At 40.1% G+C, this 23,423-nt stretch overlaps 1 protein-coding gene and 1 pseudogene across 1 annotated transcript; one reads left to right on the forward strand and one right to left on the reverse strand.

The window, feature by feature from the left end:
- Positions 1 to 803: 803 nt before the first annotated feature.
- CMTM6 (CKLF like MARVEL transmembrane domain containing 6) lies at positions 804 to 21,947 on the reverse strand. Its single transcript, XM_003930925.4, has 4 exons — positions 21,711 to 21,947; positions 9,841 to 10,017; positions 7,944 to 8,042; positions 804 to 4,084 (listed from the first exon to the last, which is right to left on the reverse strand). Exons 1-4 carry the CDS (start codon positions 21,846 to 21,848, stop codon positions 3,947 to 3,949), a joined length of 552 nt encoding a protein of 183 aa, XP_003930974.1. The 5' UTR covers positions 21,849 to 21,947; the 3' UTR covers positions 804 to 3,946.
- Positions 16,180 to 19,439, forward strand: LOC141585651 (intraflagellar transport protein 27 homolog pseudogene; annotated as a pseudogene).
- Positions 21,948 to 23,423: the final 1,476 nt, after the last annotated feature.

Genomic DNA, 23,423 nt, shown 5'->3' on the forward strand with positions numbered 1-23,423 from the left:
GTTTCACCATGTTATCCAGGCTGGTCTCAAACTCCCGACCTCAGGTGAGCCACCTGCCTCAGCCTCCCAAAAGTTCTGGGATTACAAGCATGAGCCACTGCACCCTTTATAATGTCAGCTTCTGTGATACACATCACTGTACTCGTAGAACAGCAATTTCACCACTGAATTTACCAGTGTAGAATTGTCATACCCAGATGTCTTGTGAAATAAGTTTTTCTTACTGTTTAAGACACATTTAATTAGGTTTTCTGCTCCTTGCAGCTTATTGCATATTGATACAATGCTCTTTATCAAAACAAAACACTCAACTCTGAAGAATGTACAAATTCCAGTGGGTTCTTGATGACTATAAAGACCCTGTTATTCTCATACAGGGTGGAGGCAGGAATTTCGCAAACTACACAAATAGCTGTAGTTTTACCAGAACCATCCTAGTTTTGCTTCACACTTTCCCAATCATTGAACAGTTTCTAAGAGAATGTGCCTATTTTGTTTTCAGCATTGCTAGCCACATCTAGAAATGTGACAGAGAGTCTGAGTTGCTTTTTTGGAAGTATTTAAAGGCATGTGTCAGTCTTCCTATGTGGTTCCCTGAAAATGTTGTTTAAATATGTATTCTAACTTTCCAATAAGAGGGACAGCTCATGGTTAGGAAATGGCTTTGTTTCTTTTCTATCCTAGATAGATCCAAAATCTAGTATTCTACATAGGCACTCAGCAAGCTGTAGAGCCAACTCCCACAACTACAGAGACAGCTTTTCATTCAAACAGCACACATCCGTAATAAACAATTACAGAAATAACATTTTAATTAAATTGATTTATTTAAAAAGACTATAAAATTTGACATCAAGAGAGATTAAAAAATGACTGGCTACAAACAATGTAAAAATACATTTCCCAGCCCCCAAACAAACATAATTTAAGTAATTATAAAATTTTTGTACTGCAAGTGCATTTCTAAGTCTTCAGAACCATTCTAAGCAATCTATCTGTATAAAATATAAAATTAAATTTACTGTAACTGTTAATTTAAAAATGATTTTCAATTTGGTTTTATGGAGTTTGTCATTTTCTGTACATAATAGTGGTTTCTGGTCCCAAGTTCACCTTCAACTTATTTACTGCAATGGTCTTTTTACTCCCTTTTCCTTCTACAAGGGTCCCATGAAAAAACAACATGAAGGAAGGTTCTAAGAGTGACCAAAAATACCAGTGAACATATTATCTTTCTGAAAAAGAACTAAGTGACCAACTAAGAGAGCCACTTTGCACCAATTAAACAAATGGGGGTGAAACCTCAGAACAAGCAGAGCTTAAGCTCAATGGCAACATGTTTTATAATAGGCCAGCTGAGAATGTATCTGTCAATCTTGAATGAGCCCAATGCGTGGTGGCACCACTGAGGTAGTCCAGATGATATGCTCTGAATTTTAGATAGGTCTAAAGGGCATTAAAAGCCACAATGGTACAATCTGATGTGAAACTCTAGTCTACCTACCACAAACTAGTTTTCTGAATTGGTCCTTATTCTTAGACCCAAGATCCAGCAATTTCTCCTCTCTTAAAAACACCATCCAGGATTGGTTTCATTATCTCCCAATTAAGCAGTGGTGACATGACTAATTAGCATCCAAACTCAAGATACAAATCCTAAAGGTATTGAGTCAGTAAGACAGAGCAGAAGCTATGTTGGGCCATACTGACCAATTTCTGAGAACCACATTAGCCACATTCATGCAGCTAAAACCTATTTATGACACACAAATAGCAGATGACAACAACAACAAAAAAAAGAATGAGGTCATTAAACTTTATCACTAGAAACATGATTCCACTGTTTCAAATAGGAAACCTACTCTGGGAGACATCCACCAAAGTGCGGAAGGACCTGATATATGGGCTTTTATCATCTTAACACTAGAGTCTTGGGTCAAAACTCCACGAGGAGGATAAGAAAGGTCTAGTCTGTGAACCACCTGGACAGAAAGGTCATATCCCAAGTGCCCTGCCTATCTGTGACAGCCAACAGACAATTCTGATTATAAACTTATCGCTTAAGAATGGTTTGATTCTTCCTTATGCCACCAACAGTATTAGTCTGGGCAGGATTCCCTAGATATTTACTTTCTTAAGATGTTCCCTGCCAAAAACAAACTAGAGCAATGCCTATGTAAAAACAAGGATTCTAAAGATCCTGCTACATGGTGTTCACAATTAAAAGGGCTCAAGATGCAGGACCACCTAAAGACAACTGACAACAAGTAAGCGTCAGAGCCAGAGGTCAACCTTGGCTAAATGAGGAAGCAGCACAGGGCTCCATTTCTGTCTGATAAGGACAGAGAAAAGAGGCATCTCAAATAGATGAAAAACCAAAGGGTGGGGTCCCAGAAAAACAGACTGGCTTCAAAGAAGACACTACGGAAGACCTACAGAGCTGTATTAACCTTAGTTAAAAAAAAAAAAAATGTCAAGAGGGGAACTGAACCACTTTCTAAATCATAGTAAGAACTCATCTCTCCAGATACTTGGTAAGTGGTCAAAGCATGTTTTCATAATTCTTTCTTTTTGAGATGTGAGTTTTGCTGTTGCTGCTCAGGCTGGAGTACAATGGTGCAATCCCAGTTCACCGCAACCTCCGCCTCCTGGGTTCAAGCGATTCTCCTGCCTCACCCTCCTGAGTAGCTGAGATTACAGGCATGCATCACCACACCTGGCTAATTTTGTATTTTTAGTAGAAATGAGGTTTCTCCATATTGGTCAGGATGGTCTCAAACTCCCGACCTTAGGTGATCCACCAGCCTCGACCTCCCAAGTGCTACAATTACACACATGAGCCACTGAGCCCAGCCATTTTTATAATTACTTTCACTTTCTTGGGAAAAAAGTCTTTCTTATCTTTGGTCCTTAAGTGTGGTATCAGTTTGTTCCTTTTTTTTTTTTTTTGAAACAGAGTCTTGCTCTGTCGGCCAGGCTGGAGCGTAGTGGCACGATCTCGGCTCACTGCAACCTACATCTCCTGCGCTCAAGCAATTCTCCTGCCTCAGCCTCCTAAGTAGCTGAGATTACAGGCCTGTGCCATGATGCCTAGCTAATTTTTTATATTTTTAGTAGAGACAGGGTTTCACCATGTTGGCCAGGCTGGTCTTGAACTCCTGACCTCTGGTAATCCCCCACCTTGGCCTCACAAAAGGCTGGGATTACAGGTGTGAGTCAGTGTGCCCAGCCTCTTCCATTTTTTTATATGTTATAAAACAATCTTTTTTTTACTTGACATCAATGACCAAGGTGCAGTATAAACATGAAGTTGCTGATATTGTTGCTTTTAAACACATAAAATACCAACATCTCTCATACACTTTATAGGCTATACAAAAGTCTCAGAAAGAATTAATAGCAGTTATCCAAAAGTATTGTAATATTTAAGGCTGAGTGAAATACAGTAAAGTCTGATATTATATGTTAAGAAACCTAGACCAACATTTTAAATATTGGTTTCTTAACTATGTTAAATTTTCATTAACAGAACATAATCTAAGCAGCTAAGCAAATTAATTTAAAAATAAAACCATTTCTAAATAGATTATTATATTCATGTTTATACAGCTATAAAGCATAATTTGCAAGCTAAGCCTAGTAAAAGAATGACCTGTAACAGAATGACGGAATCATTTATCAACCGTTGAGCTGTGCGATTTAAAGAAACCATTGTCTTCCCCTCCTCCCACCAAAATCTCCATTTGAGATAGTTTCGATCATTATTAAAAAAAATTTTTTTTGCTTCTCTGACCTGATTTGTGGTGACTGACACAATACTGATAAAACTGCCTTCTTGACCTTCTCTTTGCTCTCCAAAAGACGTGGTTTAAACAATTACACAAATTCTACAAGAATTTCTTCCAGGGCTCAGGCACCACAATGCAGCATCACTACCCCAGAATCCTTAAGCATTAAGTGGTTCAGTGAGGGCTTCAGCCCTAGTGGTATTTTCAGGTTTTCTCAGCCGGGACTCCCGTAGTTTTTCAATGAACATAGTGATAAAGTCAAGTAGGAACATAAAACTTGCTATAAATCCAAATACCTGAGCAAGAAAATGGAGAAAGGTTATATGAGGAATTTTGGAATATAATCTCCCATTTCCTACTTGGCTTGGAGAGTCTTTCCTGTAAGCAAGATGTTCATAAATTTTATCTTAAACACAACTACTCTTTAACGGTTTTTTTTTTAAATTTAAGTCATCAATAAATGGAAAGAAGTTATAAAAGAAAAATTTCCAGAAAAATGGCTATTAGTCAAAGTCCCACAAAATACTAATGTCCTGCCTTATGAATGCATGTTTATATGTGGAGTGCTAACATAAGAAACTAAGGTTAACAGATGAACATTAAATTCTATAAAATGATACAAAACACAAGAATATTTGCATGGTTAGACTGACCCACAGATGTGATAAGGAAAGTATGTAACTAGGCAACTGAGCCTAAGTGAAAATGAAAAAAGTTATTAATATCAAAACAAAAATTCCATTTTGAAGATACTTTTAGGTTAAATTAAATAAAGTACATGTTCCAGTTGTCATACTGCAATGACACAGTGACATGACGCCACCACCCACTTCCTCTTCCTTAAATCGCTTCCTCAATTGTTCTAACATATGATCAAACATTCTGAGAATTCTATCAAGAGACAGAAGACCATGTAATTGCTTCAAATTTAGCTTCTCCACTAGCAAAACCCTTAAGGATATGAGGGCCAAATAAGTTCTCTATAAAAAAGAGAAAATTGATGTAGGTGATGGATGGCTAAAGTCTCTTCCAAATCTAACACTCCCTATCTCCAAGATTTTTATTAGTAACATTCTTAGCATGTCTGTTACAGTCTCCTGACCTCTCCTCCCCACTCTAAAGAATATGCATTCCACCTCATTTTACCACAGAGTAAACGGAGCTCCAAATTCATTAATTCCCTCAGATATCTCCAACATATCCAACCTAAATTGAATTATCAACGCCTCCCACCCTCCCAGCACCTGCCGCAAAAGCCAAGTCTTTTTCTCTCTGGAATCTTTATTTTTGACTTGATGGCATTTATCCCCCTATTTTCCTGGCAACCTTCTCAACCATCAAACTCAGACCAAATGTCACCCTTGTCCTTGAAGCTGTCTCTAACTGCCTCAGAGAGCTCCAGTCCACACAAGGCCCTCTATACTATATAATCCAGACAAGTGATCTTCTAGCTCTTTTGTTCACATATTTCTAAATTTAAAAAAAAACAAAAAAGACTTCCTCACTCATTTAAGTCTATCAAACTTTTCATAGTTTAAATAGTTACAAAAGGTAATTTCCAGCATATTATAAATATTGACTTTTTAAACTACCAATATTAAATATATCCAATGATCTAAATACTGGGACAGTCTAATGCATCATCTAATTAAAATACAAATTTCTTAATACAGTTGTAAATTTTTTCCCAGAACTCAATTTTTCATCAACTTCATTTCACTTTCCCCACAGAATGTTATTGTAATGTATCTTTATACTCATTATTTTCTTGATCACCATCTCATACTCCTCTACAACAAAAATATTTCTAAACTGCAATTAACCATAAAGCCCTATTAAAACTTTTATTTTTCTCTTCTATTGGTTCGTATACCCATGAATAAATATTGCTTGTTGCTAGAATGAATCAAGGTTCAGCATTAACTTTATTTCTATGTTCTGTTTTTACACACGTAAGTGCTAACTTTCAAGCATGAATACGTAAATATAGCCATGCAATTCTCTGAACTCCTTTTGAGTTTTCTATCATAAAAAGCAGTTTTAATGAGGTATTAGCTGACAACTCTATGAATTACAACCTCAATTTTGTTAAAAACAAAGTACTAACTGGAAACCAGCTGACCTGCAAGAAGATTTGTTACCCAGCTGTTAGTCATTCAAGTTCACAGCACTGGTGCCAGTCCAAAGTCATGATCCTTGATTTACAATTCCGAACCCAAAGAGCTACATTAACTGAAGGTTTTCATGATTCACTTGGCTCAAAATTGACACGTAGACTACTTACAGTCTTTACTTATCTCTTTTACTATAAGTATTTTATGTTTTACTTCAGATATACCAATGTTAGATTACAGGGTACTGTCCCAGGCCCTCAAATGGTGTTGTGTAATTAGGAAATGTACAGCATTACCTTTCTAAAAAATATTCTGAATTCTATAAAAAAAATTCTGGCCCCAAGAATTTCAGATAAAAATTGGATCTTTATCTTCAACTGTCTCTTTGTTGTACTCAAGGGGTTTTTTGTTTTGTTTTACAACTCAGGGTAATCCACCATAGTAATGCGTATGGTTTGCGTCTGTGTCCCCACCGAAATCTCATGTCAAATTGGAATCCCCAATGTTGGGGGTGGGGCCTGGCTGAAAGTGATAGGATCATGGGGGCAGATTTCCCCTTTGGTGCTGTTCTTGTAATAGTTATCACAAGATCTGCCTGTTTAAGTGTGTGGCACCTCCCCACTCTCTCTCTCTCTTCCTCCTGCTCTGGCCATGTAAGATGTGCCCACTTCCGCCTCCCTTCCGCCATGATGCTAAGTTCCCTGAGGCCTCCCCAGCTATGCTGCCTATAGAGCCAACAGAACCAAGAGGCAATTAAACCTCTTTTCTTTATAAGTTATCCAGTCTCAGGTATTTCTATATAGTAGTACAAGAAGGAACTAATGCAGCAAGATTCAGAACAAGCAATTTTTCTTCTGACGGGGCAAGGTGGGTGGCGACTACAAATGGGAAGGCAGAAAAGAGCTAGCAAGACTCCTTCACCAGAGATGAATTCTCAGACATACTAGTTTTAAGAAAGATTACATATGGAGGTTAAAAAGCTGGAAATAGATTTCCTTAAAAACTATCTCTGCTCTATATGAACGTCTTCAGTGACTAAAAAAAAAAAAAAAACTATCTCTGCCTAGTAGTCCTTGAAAAGTCCTGATGAACCTTTAAGGATATGTATAACCCAGTGAAAACTGGTATTTAGACCAACTTTTTTCTTCTTCTTCTTGTAAAGATGAGGTCTCATTATGCTGCTTGCCCAGGCTGGTCTTGAACGCCTGGCTTCAAATGATTCTCTCACCTTCGCTTCCCAAAGTGCTGGGATTACCAGCCTGAGCCACAGCACCCAGTCTTAAACAACTTCTTGGTTCACTTAACAAACTCCATTAAAATTTTACTTCTCTATCTCTTTTTCTGGGCTGAACCTCTGAATCATTTCTCCCATATATTCTCCATACCTAGAATAGTACCTGGTACATAAGTGTGCATTTGTTGAACTGAAAGTGGAGAAATATAAGATAATAAAGTCAATTTTACTACTTCCATTAGCAATAACACATTCTTATGTGGAATAAATGGATTTTTTTTAAACAAAATTCAGTCAAATCCTATAGGCTCTAGGTTTTTTTTTTTTTTTTTTTTTTTTTGAGACGGAGTCTCACTCTTGTTACCCAGGCTGGAGTGCAATGGCACGATCTCGGCTCACCGCAACCTCCGCCTCCTGGGTTCAGGCAATTCTCCTGCCTCAGCCTCCTGAATAGCTGGGATTACAGGCACGCGCCACCATGCCCAGCTAATGTTTTGTATTTTTAGTAGAGACGGGGTTTCACCTTGTTGACCAGGATGGTCTCGATCTCTTGACCTCGTGATCCACCCGCCTTGGCCTCCCAAAGTGCTGGGATTACAGGCTTGAGCCACCGCGCCCGGCCACAGGCTCTAGGTTTTAAAGGCTATCATACTGATTTCCTTTTAGATCTTCTATTCAAAATTACACTAAAAAATAAGTTAAAAGAAAAACAACTCTAACATACTGTATAACTTGTCAAGTACTCTCCAAATTCTGTATTTATAAGGAAACAAAAAATAAGCAATGTTAAAAATACAAGGTACTTACAATAGCAGCAATTTCAGCTGAAGTCCTGTCATGGGTGGAAACAAAAATGATGGACGCCAACAAAAACACAAATCCTGTTCCCAAAGCAATATAAAAATCCTACGCATAGACGTAAAACACAAAAGGAATACAATATAGTTAGATTCGTGGAAACGAACTTTTTCATTTTTAACTTTAAAAAGCTCTGGTTACTTACTTTTTTTCCTTGATACAACCCAAACTTACATACCCAAACTCCTAACTTCTCAATAAGCCTGGCATTCAATAAATACCCTGTAAAAAAACAGTACCCACACTGGGCTGGGCATATTGAGAGAGCATATAACAAGATAATCTTTTAGTAACAACAGTCTCCTGTGGCAGAAGAGGTGGCATAAGCCTGCAGTCCCAGCTAATTGGGACCTTTTTTATTATCCAGTCTCAAAAAAAAAAATAGTCCCTGAAAAGACCTCATGTGTGTGTATGTGTACAAGTGTGTGTGTGTGTCCTCTTTTTCTCTGGGACATATTAAAATTATCCAAGCCAAAGCATTTATTACAGTTCCATCTTATTTCCAGCAAAAAAGCATTTTTCTTTCCTTTCAAAGTATTTTATGGTAGGAAGACATTTCTGAGAGTTCTCCAATGCTCTGAAAGCACTTTTGAAAAGAGAGAATTTTAAAAACCACCCATTATCAAATAGAAGTATGCCAACAGTATGTTTTTTTAGACACTTAAGCTTTCTGGAATAACATATTGCCATCAACTGTTCCAAGAGGGTAATCCATAGTGAGCTTATATGATGAGTTTATCTACTGATTGGCACCACTGCACTCCAGCCTGAGCAACAGGGTGACACGGTCTCAAAAAAAAAAAATCCTTATATTAGGTAAAAAGTACAACATATGTTCTGTGATTACAAATATTTTAAATTTTAAAAATCATCTACGAATGGAAACAAAAGACTTGAAAGGAATGCAGCAAAATAATACAAAGCTATTTTTAAATGAAATAACTGATTTTTCTTTTTTTTCTGTATTTTTAAACCAGTATTTACTCTAAAATGACTTTTTAAATGCTCAAGTTTGATATAATAAATGTTTTACTTTTTTTAGGTTACACCATTATACTAAACTGGTAATTATTATAACGGTGTTTCTTCTCAAAATGATACTAAACTGGACAATATTATCCACTGTTTCTTGTCAAAATGATCACTGTGCTTTAAACACTACAGAAGCAGCATTAAAATAAAAACTAAACATTTCTAAAAATATTTTTAGGGTTAGTGATATCGTTTCACTACTGAGATAAGAAATGACAAAATGATTTCAATCTTTAATTTTTAAAATATAAATGTTTTCACCCAGAATTTGGAATGGTGTGTGTGTGTGTGTGTGTGTGTATATTTTTCTTTTTTTTTTTACACATTCAAACCATGAATCAACCAGCTCAGGTACTTGAGAACTTTTCCCTTGTCCAAATGTTATGACATATTCATCTATAAAAAGGAAAACTTTTCAAAGACTACAAATATAATTAACAAAATTCTAAGGATTATCTGTATCCTCTTAATATCCTACCATGCTAAGCTCCTCCCCTCAAGCTCCTCCCACCAGGCCTGGCTCCTCCTGAGTTCCTTCTTCCTAGGCTTTTTAAGTCTAATGTGAATTACATTAAACCACCAATAACTATAAGCTATTGACAGTGTTTGTCACTCTCATTCTAATCTCACTTTCCCTCTCTATCATCCCTTTGGTAGGAAAAAGAGGTACTTAGAAGCAGAGCAAGTTGGAACAAGGGATACTATCTTTTCATGTTGCTGAGTTTGAAAACATTACTGCTTTGAACAATAAAACTACGCCAGATTACAAAATAGGTATGCTCTTAATATAGGAATGATATTTTCCCATGCTTACCGATGCTTTTACTTTTGTGGTATCAACCATATCATAAACGGGAGTGCAATAAACAATCAGTATAAGCAGACTCAGAAGAAAGGCACTGCAGCTTACAAACTCAAAAAAATAAAGTCCTCCACACAAAGTACATTGTGATACAACTTCTTCACAGATGAAGGCCAGCAGAGACAGCAACTACAAATGAAGAAAAACATTTCACTTAAGTGTTTTTCAGAGAACCTACAGTATTTAGAAAGCTGTTTCTGAATAACATCTGTTTACTCAAATATTTACAACGTGGAGACTATGGCAAACAAGATTAGTCAATAAACCCCATTTACACAGAACTTACAGTTTGGCTGCCTTGAAGGAAATACTGGTACATAAATAATTAACCCATCGTGTACTAATGCCAGAACAGGGGAAATATATATTGTTATAAAAGCACATAGGAGAGATGCTCAACTTCAGGATCAGGAAAGGCTTCCTGAAGGAGAAAGCTGAAGACCTGAAGAACAGAGTCACTTTCGGGGATTGAAGATTAAAGAAAGAAATTCCCAGCAGAGAAGCAGTACATAGAAAGGCCCAGAAATGAGAGAGCATGGCACCTGCCCCCATGACCCAACATACAGACACATGCCCCGACCTCCAACTGAACTGTCAAAGTGAGTCAAATCAACATGGCTCAAGTATAGTTTAAGGGAAGAGAATGGCAGCATACAAATTATTATATGAGACTAGAGAGGCAAGCTGAGGCCAGATCAAAATGTGCTCATAAATTAAAGAGTCTGGATCTTAAGGGTTTTAAAGTAAAGGTTGATAATGATCAGGTTTATGCTTTCAATAGTTCTTACTGGCTACAATATGGAGAAAGGACCAGAGATAAGGCAAACCTTTTGGGGCAGACATCCAACTGGGAAGCTGATATAGGAAATCAGGGCAAATGATAGCAATTAGCAGCAATGGAGAAGAGTGGCAATCACTGGGAGAGGCAGCAGAAGCTCTTAACAGACAGGATGCAAAAGCTCGTATCAGACAAGATGCCTATAAATAATGTGGAACGTGAGAAACACATGTACCTTAAACACTTTAACTTAAAAAGACACATTTATGACCAGCCTGGCCAACATGGCGAAACCCTGTCTCTACTAAAAATACAAAAATTAGCTAGGCATGGTGGCAGGTGCCTATAATCCCAGCTACGCAGGAGGCTGAGGCAGAATTGCTTGAACCTGGGAGGTGGAGGTTGCAGTGAGTCAAGTTGTACCACTGCACTCCAGTCTGGGTGACAGAGTAAGACTCTGCCTCCAAAAAAAAAAAAAAAAAAAAAAAAAGGCACATTTATTCTTCATCTTTTGAAGTGAGTCTTTTCTTTACAGGCCTACTGACTGGAATTTCACATTTTCTGCACTAATCACTTTCTCATCTATGGACTACCACTTCCAGACTGATGTTATTTGAAGTGAAGTGAGATCTTAAACACCTGAGAAACAGAGTTCAGAATCTTTCTAGAGTCAAACTAGTTTTACCAGCCTTTTTCAATTGCCTCGCTCTTCCTTAATTCCATGGCAGATAAATATTTTAGTAACTTATATTTCAGTCTTTCCAAAGCATTCAGTTTAGTTTAAAAAAAATTCCTTTTCACACTCAGTTTCAGCTTTGTAACATTTAACAGTTTGGCCATAAAAATATAGTTAGCCTAAAGCAGTATGAGAACACCACAACTCGACTGATGACAGAAGCAAGAGTTCTGGAGTGCTAATGAGATGGCTACTGGCCATGGCAGGCTGTGGGTGACTGGTATGTGGTCAGGATGCTTGGTATGGTCAGTGAAGAATGTTAACTCTAGTTAACTTGGCAACCCAATTACATGCAAGTGGTTTTTAACTACTTCCAACTGCTGTATATGTGATTGGTCCTCACTGAAGAAAGAGTCAGGATTTTTTCTTTTTAAAAGGCAAAGGTGCTGGGGAAAAGAATAAATTGAGTTTTAAATATGCTGTGATTGAGGGGTCTGTGAAAGTTAGGTGGAGATGTGGTTGGAAAGCAAATGAACATATGGGTCTGGAGTTGAAAGGAGAGGTCTGAGCTGCAGAGGAAGACGTGGGACGGTGAGATGACCCAAATGAAGAAAGATAGCCTTATGTGGAAATCTGAGGAACTGAACATTTAAGGGATATGCAGAGGGGAAGAAACCAGCAAAGGACAACTAAGAGTAGCAATCAAAATGGTAGTAAACAAGAAAAAAGTATTTACACACTTACACACACGTAATCAAGAATGCTCAGTGCTACTTAGAGGTCAAATAAGAACAACACTGAAACACCTGCCTTAGACTGAGCTATATCAGAAGGTTGTCAGTGACACTAGCAAGACAAGTTCCAAGGTAGTCAGGTAGAGAAGCTCAATTACAATACTGTATATTGGGAAGTTAAGGGGAGGGTAAGGCAAAGAAATAAGAGACAGCATAGTCAACAAGTGTGGCTGGGAAAGAATGGCCAGACAGGGCAGTAGTGGATGAGGTCAAAGAGAAGGTAATTTCAACATGGGAGAGAACTGAGCATGTTTAAATGCTTAGGCAGAAACCAGTAGGATGGGTGGGTCTAAAGACAGAGGTAGAAAAATGGCTCTCTAAAGACAGGATTCAGGGCTCAGGTTTGGGGCTAACTCTTCTCTAGAAACAGAAGGAAAGACAGAAAAGAAGAGTGCTCTGCTTGGGCAGTTTGTGTGGGTTTTGAGGAAGCTGAGGGAGTTTCCTTCTGAGGGCCAAAACCATCAAAATGACTGATGACCCAAGTCAGAGGCTAAAGGGAATTACCTTCTCACCCCAGTCAGGCCAGTAGAAGCAACCAGACAGGTTAATGGCAACAGGATTGCTACCAAAATCAACAGATGCATTTCATAGCAACAGTAAACATCTTATCCTACAAAACATTTTCATTCAAAAGAGTCAATGGTACAGCCACCAAAAACAGTTCAGCAGTTTCTTTCAAAACTAAGCATGTATCTTACAACCCAGTAATAATAATACAACCCAGTAATAAAAATATCTTATGACCCAGTAATAATAATACGACCCAGTAATAGTAATATCTTATGACCCAGTAATAATAATACAACCCAGCAGTTTCTTTCAAAACTAAGCATGTACCATACGACCCAGTAACAGAACTTTTGGGCATCTATCTCAAAGAAATGAAAACTTTATGTTCGTACAAAAACTGGTACATGTTTATTACAATTTTATTCATCATAGCCCCAAACTAGAAACATCCCAGATGCAATGGTTAAAACAAACTGTGGTAAGGGCACGGTGGCTCACGCCTATAATCCCAGCACTTTGGGAGGCAGAGGCGGGTGGATCACGAGGTCAAGAGATTGAGACCATCCTGGTCAACAAGGTGAAACCCCGTCTCTACTAAAAATACAAAAAAATTAGCTGGGCATGGTGGTGCGCACCTGTAGTCCCAGCTACTCGGGAGGCTGAGGCAGGAGAACTGCCTGAACCCAGGAGGGGGAGGTTGCAGTGAGCCGAGATCGTGCCATTGCACTCCAGCCTGGGTAACAAGAGCGAAACTCCGTCTCAAAAAACAAAAACAAAAAAACTGTGGTATATGCTTACTATGGAAAACAAACTGTGGTATATCCATACTATGGAATATTAGCAATAAAAAGGAGCAAACTTGATATACGTAATGTCCTAGATAAATCTCCAGAGAATCATCTAAGAAAAAAAATCCAATCTCAAAAGGTTACATATTGTATGATTACATTCATAGCCCATTCTTAGAATAAAAATAACGATGTGGCAGCCAAGAGATAGGGGAAGGGTGTGGCTACAAAGGGGTAGCACAGGGAAGCCCTATGCTGACGGCACAGTTCAGTACCTTGACTGTGGTAGTGATTATAGAAAGCAATACATGTGGTAAAATTACACAGAATTACACACATATGCACACACAAATGAGTGCATGGGACCTCCCTGTACACTTTTTTTTTTTTTTTGCAATTTCCTGTGAATCTATAAATAAAAAGTTAAAAATAGTTCAAATCTATACTGGTATCCAAACCTTTAAGGGATTTCCTCTCCCTCTTACTGGCTACACAAAATGTATATATCCCAACTGAAAATAATTTATATAAAAGAAAAAACATAGGTACTATCCCTCTGATTTTCTGTAAGTTAGTAAAGCATGAAATAGCCCAGCATGTCCCAAACAACCTCCTTAAGACAGATGTTAGGTAAGGCACTCCCAATCACTACACCACAGAATATAAGGTGACAACGCAAAGACAAATCCCAGAAGGCTACCATGTAAAGATACTTCCTTGGTCTCCTGCAGTCATAGTTACAGGATGAGTTTTTACATGACTATAGTCTAATAAAATACGAAATATCTAACATTTCACTTGCCCTTTTCTTGCCTCTATGTTATATCTTGTCCAAGTTTTAGAAGTTTCTCTATGAGAAATTTGCAAAATATGCCTCAGGTGTATATAAGTCAATTAACTGAGAGAAGACACCAGCCTAAAATTCTAGGGTTTGGGAATAAACCATTCATGTTACAATTAGTCTATGAGGCACACTCATGTGTGAAGGTTATATGGCAATAAAATATTACCTGTAGGATAGACATAGGCTGCTTGTCTAATCTCAGTTAAAAAAGGACAGGATCCAGCTTGTCCAGAAGCAGTCAGTGTCAAATCATTACAAGTCCTATCCCAAATGTATTAATAGGGGTCATTCTTACCGACCTTCAGCCTCAGAGCAATAGTAAGAGGCAGGTTCTGCCTGGATATCTTAAGAGAATGAAGGAGTAGGTTTGGAGATCTGGCAGGGCACAGTGGCTCACACCTGTAATCCCAGCACTTTGGGAGGCCAAGGCGGGTAGATCACTTGAGGCCAGAAGTTAAAGACCAGCCTAGCCAATATGGGAAAACCCCATCTCTACTAAAAACATATAAATTAGCTGGGCATGGCAGCGCATGCCTGTAATCCCAGCTACTTGGAAAGCTGAAGCGTGAGGATTCCTTGAACCCAGGAAGTGGAGGTTACAGTGAGCCAAGATTTCGCTACTGCACTCCAGCGTGGCTGACAGAGCAAGACTCTATCTCAAAAAAAAAAAAAAGTTTGGACATTTGCTAGTTTCCATCTCAAGTTAAAAGCCAAGAAACTGGCACTACAAGCTGTTGTCAATATGAAAGTCTGTTGGCCAGGTACAATGGCTCACACTTGTAATCCCAGCACTTTGGGAGGCTGAGGCGGGAGAACTGCTTGGGCTCAGGAGTTTGAGACCAGCCTGAAAGAATTCTACAGTTCAAGAGGAGGAGGGAAAAGAGCAAGTAGCAGAGGACAAGCAAGCCAAAGGAATTGTTTTTTTTTTTTAAAAAAAAAAAAAAAAGAAAACTGCTTAAAAAGCAGCAAGTAAACATACTCTGAACTGTTAAACAGTGACACCTGGCAGTATGAGGGGTGGGAAAGTGGTTTTATTTTAATATTTTCAGTTGATTTTTTTTTTTTTTTAGTAAGAAGACACTTTTTTGTAACCAAAAGAAAAAAAGTGTAAAAGTTGAAGGAAGAATTTCAAGAAATGAGCAGTCACCAGCATTAAATGCCAAAGTGGTCAAGAATAGGAAGAGAGAAAAATGTCACTGAATTAGGTAAGAAGTTAATGGTAAATGCAACCCATAAGTAAAAAAGCTCGATTACTATTTTGGGGTAAAGTTTTGTTCTCAATATCATGAAGTCATCATACTAAATACTGCTTACTGAATATTAAACTAAGTACCTAACAACTGTATACCCAACGTAACTCCTTCTAATGACATAAAATTTTACCCAAATATAATTAAGGGAATGATCAAGCTTTTAATGTCAGAGCATACAGTCTCCCGCCCTCATGTTTACAAAGATGGAATTAATCTACTGACAGGTTAAGCCTCAAGTTAGCTTGGCACAGACAACCCAAGTCTCTGACTCCCACTCTGTATTTCCTTTCCCAATGAAACACTGTTAAATTCCTTTTACAACTATGTATGTTTGTGTGGGTTTTCCCCGTAAGACTGGGTTTCTGAAGTTAAAACCAGAGTTCTGTGTATTTCCCTGAATGTATTAAGTCATACATCAAAAACAATTTGCTGACATCAACAGATTTGGGAAGTCTCAGTGACTAAAAGGTGATCTTACTCACAGCTCTAGTGATTTAAACACTGGATAATTACTACCCTGCATCTATCTCTCCATTTCAGTTTCACTACCTTTTCTGAAATTTTAAGTATTCCTTAAAACTGTCACATATTAAACATGAATTCCCCATTAATTTATTAGTCACTACTTGTATTTCATAAAAAGAATTTTTAAAGGTTTGCCATTAATTATAAGGCTCCACCTACTAAATTATATGAATTATAAATTAATGAACTTTACTACTAAAAACCTTATAGTTATAAGTAAAATTCAAATTAAACAATCCATTGGTCTGAAGAAACAGGCCAGGCCACCCATGCCTTAGGCAAGTACTTGCTCTTACAAAGGTTCAAAGGTATAATTTGATGACATTATGGATCTTCCTTAAGGTAAAAATGGAACATTTCAATTTATTATGCATCAGTTTTCATATATAAATAATGAAAAGAGCAGCAATATGAGAAATTCTAAGTAATTTGTTTCTTGGTACTTATAGGGTAACATTATTTATAATGTAATAAGTTGAAAAATCACTGATGAATTCTAAAACTGCTTGCCAGATGAGTGACTAGAATCCCAGTACTGTGCAGCTATCAGGACAGTCCACTGATAGCATGGGCACAACGTGGAGCTTGTTGCACAGAAAATTACACATATTTAGGTCACTGCACCAGCGTAACCAGCAAGCAATTAGGCTACCAAACATCAATTCTCCCTTTAAAACAAAAACTCCCTCAAAAGAACTCACAAAATAAAACATGAACGTATGGACAAATCTAAGGATAGGATAAACTGAAACACTGCGTAAAGTTAGGACTCCGGGAACTCCTTGTACTGAATTCTCAACTGAGTATTTCTTCTTAAGCTCTGGAAGGGTGGCTGAACTGTAGCTGGGGGTCACTTAGGTTTTTGACAAAATTCAGGTCATATCTGAAATGGCAGACACAGCTATGTAACTTCAAGGGACAGAAAAGCTATTTTTTTTTATCTCTAATCCTCCTCTATGTGTGTACAGGCTCCACTCTTTTTCCCTTCAATGTTCAGTTCTGTAACAGCAAACCCCATGGAGCCTCAGAGGTTTGAAAAAAAAAATCTTAAGAACCTCAGAGGCAATCCAATTCAACCTCCTAAGACTCTAAAATTTAAGAATTTCCTAAGTATATACACAGTGTCTAGTTTCTAAGTTTTAGAGCAGGCTTCCTTTGTCTTGTAGGATCTTTGAGACTCTGTTAAGATTTATGGATCCAGAATAATATACTCAAACACAAAAGCGTACAATTTTTTTTTTTTTTTTTTTTTTTTTTGAGATGGAGTTTCGCTCTTGTTACCCAGGCTGGAGTGCAATGGCACGATCTCGGCTCACCGCAACCTCCGCCTCCTGGGTTCAGGCAATTCTCCTGCCTCAGCCTCCTGAGTAGCTGGGATTATAGGCACGCGCCACCATGCCCAGCTAATTTTTTGTATTTTTAGTAGAGACGGGGTTTCACCATGTTGACCAGGTTGGTCTCGATCTCTCGACCTTGTGATCCACCCGCCTCGGCCTCCCAAAGTGCTGGGATTACAGGCTTGAGCCACCGCGCCCGGCCAAGTGTACAATATTTTGAACATAATTTCCAAGGGTTTGCAGGTCCCTTGTTAAAACACCTCCCCTTATGATTATGAGTTTCTCCCTTACAGTTGTTTCCTTACTGGAGCTCAGCAATTATGTTCAGGTTTTTGAAAAATTAACCATCTAAAGTAAAACAACCAATCTATCAGAGTTTAAGTTAAGGCAAAGACGCTGTATAGCCCCAGTCTGGAAGACAACTTTTACTGACTTCTTATGTAACTCTCTTGGGACTTTCTTGACAATTCCCATAATACACTGTTCCTGTGAAGAGATAAGACATTATCAAAACAGACAAAGCAGGAACAAAAAGACAACCATCAAAGTGAAAAGCAATAATGAAAAAATACTTTTAAATCTCCATATTAAAGAATGCATTCTTGAGCAAGGAGGGGAGGCGGGGCAGGCCGGCCCAGGGCCCTAAGCCCACCCACCCGCGACCCTCTTGTCCTCTGGGTATGGCTCTCGGGAGTGTTGGTTACCATGGTGAAGCTGGCAGCCAAACACATCCTGGCAGGAGACCTAGCAGTGGGCAAGACTGCCCTGGCATAGATCTTCCACAGTGATGGAGCCCATTTCCAGAAGAGCTATAAGCTGACAGCAGGAATGGATTTGGTGGTGAAGACAGTGCCAGTTCCTGACAGGGGAGACAGTGTGGAACTCTTCATTTTTGACTCTGCTGGCCAGGAGCTGTTTTCGGAAATGTTGGATAAATTGTGGGAGAGTCCCAACATCTTATGTCTCGTCTATAACGTGACCAGTGAACAGTCCTTCAACAACTGCAACAAGTGGCTGGAGAAGGCTCAGTCACAGGCTCCAGGCATCTGTCTCCCAGGTGTTTTAGTTGGGAACAAGACAGACCTGGCCGGCAGACGAGCAGTGGACTCCACTGAGGCCCAGGCGTGGGCGCTGGGCCAGGACCTGGAATGTTTTGAAACATCCGTGAAGCAGATGGAAAACTCTGAAGCCCCTTTCCACTGCCTGGCCAAGCAGTTACACCAGCTGCACTGGGAGAAGACGGAGGTTTTCCGGGCACTGGTGTAAAGGCTAGAGTAGGTCGTGCCATGCGACCAGAGAAGACAGAATTACCTTTGCACTGTTAATATATAATGATGGCTTTAAATAAAATTAGAGAAAATGTAAAAAAAAAAAAAAAAGAAAGAAAAGAAAAAAAAGAAGGCATTCTTGTAACATAAACATTTCCGCATAAACAAATAAATGGATTTCATAAAGAGATATTTGTTTTTATCTTTTCTCCATTTCTTATGAATGACTTTTTTTTTTTTTTTTTTTTTTTTGAGACGGAGTCTCACTCTGTCACACAGGCTAGAGTGCAGTAACGCAATCTTTGCTCACTGTAACCTCTGCCTGCTGAGTTGGAGCGATTCTCCTGCCTCAGCCTCCTGTGTAGCTGGGATTACAGGGGTGCGCCACCATGCCAGGCTAATTTTTGTATTTTTAGAGACAGGGTTTCCATGTTAGCCAGGCTGGTTTTGAACTCCTGATTCAGGTGATACGCCCGCCTCAGCCTCTGAAAGTGCTGGGATTATAAGCGTGAGCCACTGTTCCCGGCCTAGTCTAACGATCTTTTAAGGCAAATTCATCTTCTCTGTTTCCAAATATAACATTTACCACAATAATTTCTGTTGTGTTCCATGTTTTCTTCTATAACAGCAATAAGGAAGGAAACTGGTTATGTTCTATTGCAAAGACATAAAACTACAGTTTACTACACTATTGTAAGGTACTCAGAAATTTTACTTTAGCTTTGCCACTTTTTATTAGAAAGAAAAAACAGACCGGGCCGGGCGCGGTGGCTCAAGCCTGTAATCCCAGCATTTTGGGAGGCCGAGGTGGGTGGATCACGAAGTCAAGAGATCGAGACCATCCTGGTCAACATGGTGAAACCCCGTCTCTACTAAAAATACAAAAAATCAGCTGGGCATGGTGGCGCGTGCCTGTAATCCCAGCTACTCAGGAGGCTGAAGCAGGAGAATTGCCTGAACCCAGGAGGCGGAGGTTGTGGTGAGCCAAGATCCCGCCATTGCCCTCCAGCCTGGGTAACAAGAGCGAAACTCCGTCTCAAAAAAAAAAAAGAAAGAAAAAACAAACGCAACTGAAAACAAGAGATTTTATGGGCAGCCAACCGATACACACGATTTTTTTAAGCAGCAAGAATGCTTCCGATGGGCCGTGCACAGTGGCTTATACCTGTAATCCCAGCGCTTTGGGAGGTCCGGGGGCAAATCAGCCTGGTCAACATGGTGAAACCCTGTCTCTATAAAAAATACAAAAAAGGCGGGGAGCGGTGGCTCACGCCTGTAATCCCAGCACTTTGGGAGGATGAGGAGGGCAAATCAATAGGTCAGGAGTTCAAGACCATGGCCAACATAATGAAACTCCATCTCTACTAAAAATACAAAAAATTAGCCGGGTGTGGTGGTGTGCACTGCCCAGCTACTTAGGAGGCTAAGGCAGGAGAACCGCGTGAACCCTGAAGGTGGAGGTTGCAGTGAGCCAAGATCGCGCTATTGTACTCCAGCCCTGGCAACAGTGTAAGACTCCATCTTAAAAAAAAAAAAAAAAAAAAAAAAAAAAAAAAAACGCACACAGACACACAAAATTAGCCAGGCACAGAGGTACCTGCCTGTAGTACCAACTACTTGGGAGGCGGAGGCAGAAGAATTGCTTAAATCTGGGAGGCGGAGGTTGCAATGAGCCTAGATCGCACCACTGCACTCCAGCACGGTGACAGAGCAAAACTCAAAAAAAAAAAAAAAAAAAGATAAATGTTCTTTTCTGTTCCAAAGAGTTCTACTATTCATGTAGAAAATTTTAGCTTTATTGAAGAGAAATACAGCTGATATCTAAAAATCACGTGACAGCTGACAAGAGGAAGAGCAGAAGGAAGACGGTAGAAGGAACAGGTTATGCAAAGGAACAGTGAGTGGTAGGAAGGAGCCCCTGATGCCTCCCAAGTGGCCGGTGTGGACCCACCTAAAGGGAGAATGGAGAGAAAGATAAGGCCCGATCCTGCTAGGTTCCATAGACCACATTACCACTTACTTTCAAACGATTTCCCAGTCATCATCAGATATGATCATTTTGATCACTCAACAGCAGGCCGATTTTCCGACTTCTGTTCTATTCAATAAAAGTAGGTCATCTGAGTTCTAAGAATTTAACTTCTAGCCATTTGAGTGGTAAGAATTTAAGTTCTTTCCAAGGAAGCCGACGAGCTACCTTTTACTTAGAATGGTTAAAAAAACAAAGTAAAGTAAGACAAAACAAAGCCCATAAACATTCTAATCATTTCGATTTTTCCTACACTGGTTCTACTGCAGAAAATGTTCCTCCTCATCTGTGGCTGAAACAGGACACAGGAGCAACAGCACTGTAAAGCGAATTATAATTTAAATCTCAAAAGATGCTGTGATTTTCTCACTAATAGATTTATGGTACTTTAACTGCTTAAAAGAAACCCAATGAAATGGAAAGCTGCATACCATGTCCTAGTTCTGCTATCCGCACATACTCACAAAAAGCTGCCCTTTGACTTTCCACTTCGAACCCATATTACTCAATTCTGAAATAAGTCTTTTCCAGTCGATATCAAACTTTTAGAAGACAATATTAGACACGCACGCACACACACACACACACACACACACACCCCTCAAAGCCATGCTTGGTATCGAGGACTTTGCTCGGCAGGTTAAACTGCCCTCAAAGGTTCTCAACAGGAAAACCGCAAAAGCCAGAAAAGATAAACAGAAAGCGCTCCACAGTCTAATTACAGGCACTGCGGACGATAACGCAGAGTACAGCCGGGAGAAGGGAGGAAAGCCGCTACAGAGGATGAGTGGAAGAGGTTCAAGTGGCTGCTCTGGGTCTCCGACGCATTTCCTGGACCCGCTTAACAGGCTGGGGGGCCCCAGATGTGGGGAGCCGTAGGGCCGAGGGGCCGCCCCAGGCGGAGAGAGGAGGAACTAGAGGTGTAGAAACAGCCTCGTACTGAACAAGTAAGCCGAAGAGAAGCAGCTCCGCGGCCTCCCAGGCCCGGGCTCGCCTCACCCCCAGTGGCCGAGGACTCACCAGCTGCAAGCCCTTGAGAACGCGCCGGAGCCACGGGAGTCGGCCCAGGAAGAAGTAGGAGGCGAGTTCGCTCCGGGGTCCTCCGGCGGGGCCCGGGTCCTCCTCCGTAGTGGGGCTGTACACCGCTCCGTTCTCCATCGCCTAAGGCCGGGGAGCGCGGCAGCCACAACAACCGCGCTGCCGACTTCGCGGACTCCAGAAGTCCCCGGGAGCGCGGAGGGGCCGTCACTTCCTGGGCCTCCGCCCCGGCTTCCGCCCGACTCCGCCCCGCCCTCGCCCCGCCCTCGCCCTGACTCCGCCCCTCCCTCGCCCTGACTCAGCCTCCCCCCGCCCTCGCCCCGCCCCGCTCCCTCCCTCAGCTGACTTGCCTGGGCCTCTTCCGACTTTCGTCCGAAAATTGAGTTTATTCTGTGAGCCTTTGATGGATTTCTCACCTCCCTCCATATTTCATCTTCCTGACATTCATTCATTCACTCAATGTTTTTCAGTACTTTTAGCGTGCAGGGAACCCCGTTCTAGGTGCTAGGGTGACAGCCAAGTACCACCCAAAATCACAGGATCCCCAGAAACAGACGATAAACGAGGAAACAGATTAATAACAATTTCAGATAGCGATAAGTGACGTGAAAATAGCGTGATGTGAAAATATGACATGAAAATAGTGGATTCAGCACTTCTGGTGGCTTGGTAATTTATTTTTTTAAAAAAAGGAAGAAGAAAAAAAAGGATGGATAGTTGAGTACTCTACTTAAATGGCCACTACTAGGTATCAGCTGTATTTCTCTGCAGTAAAGCTAAAATTTTCTACACGAATAGTAGAACTCTTTAGAACAGAAAAGAATATTCGTCTACGGCCATACCACTCTGAACGCGCCGGATCTTGTCTCATCTCGGAGACTAAGCAGGGTCGGGCCTGGGAATACTGGGTGCTGTAGGCTTTAAAAAAAAAAGAAGAAGAAGAATATTCATCTGAAGCTTTTTTTTTTTTTTTTTTTTTTTTTTTTTCAGTCTTACTCTGTCACCCAGGCTGGAGTGCAGTGGTCAGGAAAGGCCTCTCTGAGGACCATGATCTTTGAGTTGAATGAGAAGCAAAGCAGAAGCCAGGATGGGAAAGATCTGGGGAGAGCCTTTCATGCAGTGCAAATGTTTGGAGGACCAAAACAGTTTGGCTGAATCTGAAGCCCAAAAGCCTGTGTGGCTAGGAATAAGTACAGGAGGAAAGGAGATGAGGTTGGAGATGTAGGCAAAGGCTAGATAATGTGGAGGCCTTGCAGACAAGGGACGAATTCAGATTTCATTTTAAGTACAACAAGTTGCCTGTAAGGACTTCCAGGATTGCTCCCTCCCACGTCTCTCCAAATTCCATTTAGGCTCACTTTTCTGTTGGGTACCAGCCCCAACCCTGTACGTGGGTGCCCTTAGTCACGGAGGTGACGAGGGATTGCGAAAAGGAAATAAAGACAGAGACACAAGAGTAGAATTTACAGCGTTGGTCCCAAGCTCTGGGCTCCAAACACATTTATTATGTGCATAATCTCATTGATCTTATAGACATGGAAGGGAGGGTAAGGGGTAGGTAAGATAGTGGGAGAGAGCACTTGTGATGCTTCTAAGACATGCTAAACTAGTGCTCTGAGCATTTAACAGGATTTGAGATCCTTCTAAGACATGCTAAACTAGTACGCTGAGTTTATCACCGATTGCTATAGGGTT

This window comes from Saimiri boliviensis, chromosome 9, assembly GCF_048565385.1.
Source record: "Saimiri boliviensis isolate mSaiBol1 chromosome 9, mSaiBol1.pri, whole genome shotgun sequence".
Classification (NCBI taxonomy): domain Eukaryota; kingdom Metazoa; phylum Chordata; class Mammalia; order Primates; family Cebidae; genus Saimiri; species Saimiri boliviensis.

Bases quoted from the DNA above. Each gene is read 5' to 3' on its own strand.
- CMTM6 (XM_003930925.4), bottom strand. From the start codon at position 21,848: ATGGAGAACGGAGCGGTGTACAGCCCCACTACGGAGGAGGACCCGGGC. The intron at 10,018-21,710 runs GTGAGTCCTCGG...CTTCATTTGTAG, and splicing joins TTCTCAAGGGCTTGCAGCTG to TTGCTGTCTCTGCTGGCCTT. The intron at 4,085-7,943 runs GTAAGTACCTTG...TTTCTTGCTCAG, and splicing joins CAGCTGAAATTGCTGCTATT to GTATTTGGATTTATAGCAAG.